This window comes from Limulus polyphemus, unplaced genomic scaffold (genome assembly GCF_000517525.1).
Source record: "Limulus polyphemus unplaced genomic scaffold, Limulus_polyphemus-2.1.2 Scaffold101, whole genome shotgun sequence".
Lineage (NCBI taxonomy): Eukaryota > Metazoa > Arthropoda > Merostomata > Xiphosura > Limulidae > Limulus > Limulus polyphemus.
The window spans coordinates 540,633-545,948 of NW_013665711.1; the positions used below are offsets into that span (position 1 = coordinate 540,633).

The 5,316-nt window shown below is 28.3% G+C and overlaps 1 protein-coding gene across 6 annotated transcripts in view; it reads left to right on the forward strand.

The window, feature by feature from the left end:
* The window catches only part of LOC106470064 (transcription activator BRG1-like), a 101,758-nt gene that overhangs the window by 48,285 nt on the left and 48,157 nt on the right, over nucleotides 1-5,316 (forward strand). For all 6 annotated transcript variants that reach the window (XM_013930591.1, XM_013930613.1, XM_013930598.1 and 3 more), the window contains exons 17-18: nucleotides 1,170-1,298; nucleotides 3,413-3,526. In XM_013930591.1, the coding sequence (XP_013786045.1) occupies nucleotides 1,170-1,298; nucleotides 3,413-3,526 (243 nt within the window). The remainder of the gene's footprint in view (nucleotides 1-1,169; nucleotides 1,299-3,412; nucleotides 3,527-5,316) is intronic.

The following is a 5,316-nucleotide window of genomic DNA, read 5'->3' on the forward strand; positions in this document are numbered from 1 at the left end:
CTTACATAACTTTAAAAAATCCATATTTTTATATTTCAATTACTGTTATAATAATAAATAAAGAAAAAGTATGAAAAACAAGAAATAAAGTACTTACCCAATCTTCTTTTATCTTGCTGTTGGGTTTTGAAGAGAGTTAACCCTAGTTTTTTATACTATTGATAGTAATGCACTTAATAATTTTTATTAAATTAAATAATGCACCAAAGAATATTGACTAATAACATGCAAAAAGTAGACAAATTCACTTACCTCTCAAAATTTTCTTTGCTTTCTAACTATTTGACAAGAACCATTACAAATTCATCAAAGCACATGTTTTTGTTATTTAGTTATCAGTTCATTTGATGATGTCCAGATGATCAGTGAGGGTTTACTGTATATCTTAAAAACAAATATAATAGTGAACACATGGTAGTATTTAATCTTAGTCGACATTAGTGAAGTAGGGAATGTCCAGATTATCTTAAAAAATCTGTTGCAAAATATTGTTTATACGAAAATATTTGTATATGGTAACCTTCTGAAGAGTTCTATCATATGAAAACATGGGTAAATTGAAAAGTACCTAAAAGACCAGAATAAGGTGAATGAAAATAGTATGTTTAATACCACATTAGAAAAAATACAATGGATTTTGTTTTTATATTTTATGGATTCAAACCACCATCAGAGGTTTGAAAAAGATGCCACACTCTGTTTTTTCTAATCTTGATACTTCTCTGATACCTTACTTGAAAGAGCGTCTATTTTGTAAATTTTGTCTTGCTAAGTGGACAAAATTTTGATTTATTTTTATTGTTTTACTCTAATGAGTTTTTTCTAGCAAGTACAAAGTAGAGGAAATATTAGTATGTTTTTTTATTAAAATTTATTCTCACTTGTTATAAGAATAACAATAATTATTATAAATAAGCTAGACCTTAAAGAAATAGAAATTTAGAAATTTTGTGCCTTATGATGGGTATTGCGGATATGCATTTTCTTTATTATGTTAGTGATGGTTTACCTTGACGTTTCTACATTATATTTGTATTGTTTGGAATGTTACTTTATAATAGACAAGGTATGCATTTTAATAATTCTTACTTCTTATTAAAGTTTCCATGTTAAGTATACATATATTTTTAAGATGTTAAACAAAAATATCTATATTGAATACTATTTAGATTCGCTGGAAGTACATGATCATTGATGAAGGTCATAGAATGAAGAACCACCATTGTAAGCTTACGCAGATATTGAATACACATTATAGTGCACCACATCGTCTTCTCCTTACAGGAACTCCACTGCAGGTACAATTTATGTGAAAAAGATGAGAAAACATTTAATACATAATTATTTCTCATCGAAACATGTTCATTTTTATTAATCTAAAGTTTTTCTTCTTCTCTACTACAAGTTGTATAGTTAGCCTGTCTCAGCATTGTAAGCACTGGTTGATTAGATAAGTGTAAGAACTTTTTTTTTACATCAGCTCACCTGAGAATCTCAAAACATTATGAAGTATCTAGTGCAGCATCTCACAACTGTGGGTTGTAACCCATTGGTGAGCTGTAATGCATATCAGGGTTGGTCATTGTCAATACACGGTAAAACATAAATATACTTTTATTTCAATATTATTTATGAAATAATTATCCTAAAATATTTATAAACAAATGAAACAAAAGTACAAAGTACAAGAACATTATGGAAATATATTAGAACAGTAACACACATCTCCCCTGATTGAACAACGATCACAGAAAATTGTCTGAGAACTCTGTGGGTTATGGATTGAATAAATTGGGATACCCTGATCTAGAGACCAAAAATCATTATATAAAAAGAAACATGTTCAATGTTCATGCATGTCAATTCCAAAACTCTTTACAATGATAGTAGATAAGAAAAACTTGGGTGTATTATGTATGTTCTGCCATTACAAGTAGGTAGGGCATAAAGTTAATGCAATCAAACTAACAAATTGCTGGTTGGTGTTGAGTTTTGCTAGCAAAATTTAGAAGGCACTAAAAGAATATTGCTAATTCTCATAAGTAAAGAAGGTTGCTGTAATTATGATTAACAAGATTCTTTCACTTGCCAGTGCCATGCCAATTCTATGATCCCTATTTGAGATACATTGTATACTTACACTAAGTATCACGAAATGGGGTTAGCAAGACTGCAGCTTCAACTCGTTTAATTGGTTGTCAAGGTAATAGCACATGGACTATCTAGCTAGACTCATGCTATCTGGCCTCTGCAGTGCAGTTTTGCTGGCAGCATGAGTATAAGTACTGTGCTCAATTGTTGCTCATTGATAATAATAACAAAATAGAAATGACATAACCTGAAGATGCTTTTTATACATATTCTTCTTAATTTGTCCATGATTAACAAAAATGTTAGGCCTGTTGGCTTCTAATGCTTTGCTAGTTTTCAATATTTAATAAATCATAACTTTTAATAAAAAAATATATTTTATAAGCATGGGGTGGCTGTCAACAGTAGGGTACTTTAGACTTTGTCATAGATATACCAGCTTCCACCCTAATCGAGCATCTTTTAACTTTTGTAAAATAATTTAAATAGAAACACTGTTAAATGCAATTAAAATGAGTTTGATATTCAAATTTTTTGAAAGGAAATCCTGATGTTTAAGATTGACACATATAAATAGGATATATAGATTTTGAAACATTTAATACATGGAATTTATTATGACACATTTACAGCTGACTTTAGGGAAGAAGAATTTTGTTGCTAGTAGTAGCTCAGAATATGTTATAACAAAAATTAATTAGCAACCATTTGCTAGTGCCTTCAAAAGTGAAGGTAGAGGTCTGGTAGGGCATACTTATTTGAAATAGAATAAGTGTACTGAAAATTTCCTATGACTTTTATACACATCATTTGTAAGCTACTGAAGGTCATGCTTATTCTTATTTTATTTAATGTTTTTTGCTTCTGAGTAAATATTCAATTGAAGTTATATTGTATAGCTTGATAATGTTTCTAATGATATTGTTGTGAAAGTTTTTTATTTGTCAAGCTTTATGCAAATTTTTCCTTTACAGATTGAAAATTTAAAGAAATTGTACTGTTGTCATATTAAATGGTATACATATTTGAAATTGTATTAGTAAACTTCATAGCTCTTCAAATAATTTTTTATTGGTTATGTGTTGTGGTTAGTGTAATAATACTAATGTGCAAATTTTATTCCCCTTATATTTAATTTTGAAGTTTTTTGTTTTTCTTGTTTTATGCTTATCCAAAATATAGAATTTTTTTTCTCGTAAAAAATGTTATAATTTATCAGTTTGATTAACAATAAATCAACTTTTTTTTATGTCAAAGAAGATTTCTTTCATCTGTATTTTGTCAGTAGATGGTGCTGATGCATTTATTTATTCCATATTAGAACAAACTTCCAGAATTGTGGGCTCTTTTAAACTTCTTACTTCCCAGCATCTTTAAGTCTTGTGCAACTTTTGAACAGTGGTTTAATGCTCCTTTTGCCACAACAGGAGAGAAGGTATTGAAATCTTGTTCTCTTGGTTTCATTTAATGCTTTCTGCTAGTTAACTTTCATTAAAAACAACCTTAGGTAGCACATAGCTTGATAGTATTTCAATAATTTCTGCCACCACTAGGAAATACAAGAAAGCAGCAATTATCCTTACATGACTAAAACTAACTGTTTTAGAGCTAAACTTATTCCTTAACTCGTAATATTAATTTTAATTAGATGAAATGCATATTAATTAGAATATGATAGTATTTTAGAAATTCTGTTGCAGATTTTTTTTTAATTATCAGGAATATTATTCTGATTTTGGACTATCTTGTGACAAGTATAATGTTGAATTTGTGCTTCTTTTAGGCTTTTGTTGGTGATAGTTTTAATTTTTATCTCTGACTGTTAATGTGCAACAGCAGAATTCATAAGATTCACTTGGAATGAAATAAAATAATTTCTTAAAAGTACTAACTGTCACCTACTAAAAATATAGTTAACCCTTTCTTTAACCTTAAATCATGAAACTGTAAATACTAAAACTCCAAATTTTCCTAGTGTATCTTCACAAAATTTGGCAAGCTTTTAGTAAACATTACAAGTCTGTTATATACACACACACACACACAAAAGACTTTTTAATAAAGTGTACATAGTAAAGATTTGTCTGTAAATTTCCAAAGCCTTCACTGAGTCAATCGTGGTGCAAGGTGATTTTCATGGTAAGAATAAAATACTCCTTTTTGTTGTACAGTTTTCACATATCATTTACATGACCTCTAGAAGCTCCTTAACTCTTTCAATATGGGCTTGGTCCCTGGTACTGATCTCGTAACATTTTGTGCTTAGTAAGCGAATGTTAACGAAATTTGGCAGATTATTAGTAAACATTACAATGCTTTCATATGCAAAATATAAATTTTTTTTATTAAGTTTTAAGGTTTATGAAGCAATGTTTTTCACATCTCTTTTTTTTCTTTTTTGCATGTTGCTTATCTATCATCCAAAGTAATATTCATTTGAAGATTAAAAATATTTTTATGCATCAGAAAATTTTGAAATTTCATGTGCAAAATCTTTATAATGTTGAAATAGTTATCAAATGTTTCTTAAGAAAAAACTTTACATTTTATCTGTTATTTTCAGTAATTAATATCTGTACGGGTTTGGTAGACTTGACCAACCTCACAACCACCATAGAAAATTAGGAAATAAATATAAATTATGCCTCTTTCATTCTAGAATGAACACAAATTATAACAAGAAAACATAACTGTTTCGAATAAATAGCTTAAATCTCATAACATAAAACATTTATATAAATTTATTATTTTATTATATTGACATTTCAGCCATGCCTGGCTAACAATACAGAAGTTACAATGATGCGGCTCATATGCACTCATGCTATCATATCAAATAACATAAAACTGACCTTTGGTCTATGCAAAGTAATTTGTCTTGGCTGTGTTTTTGTGTTTCGTAAAATACAGTCACAATTATTACATTAGATTATTGCTATTTTAAAATACGTTCTTAAACATATTTTTCCTAAAACATAGAACATAAATAAAGAAGTAAAGCAAACAATTATCTCTTCTAGTTACAACCTTTGTACTTGGTTGCTGAGAGGATATGAAACAAATTTTTTTCAGGTTTTATATATACATTTGAATAATTAAAAAAATCGTAAATTACTACATTAATACCATAGAATTCAATTATAATTTATAAAGCTTAGTCAGTAAGACATATTTTAGTCTAAAAAAATATGTAATTTTTAGCAGACTAAAGACACACCCTACTTT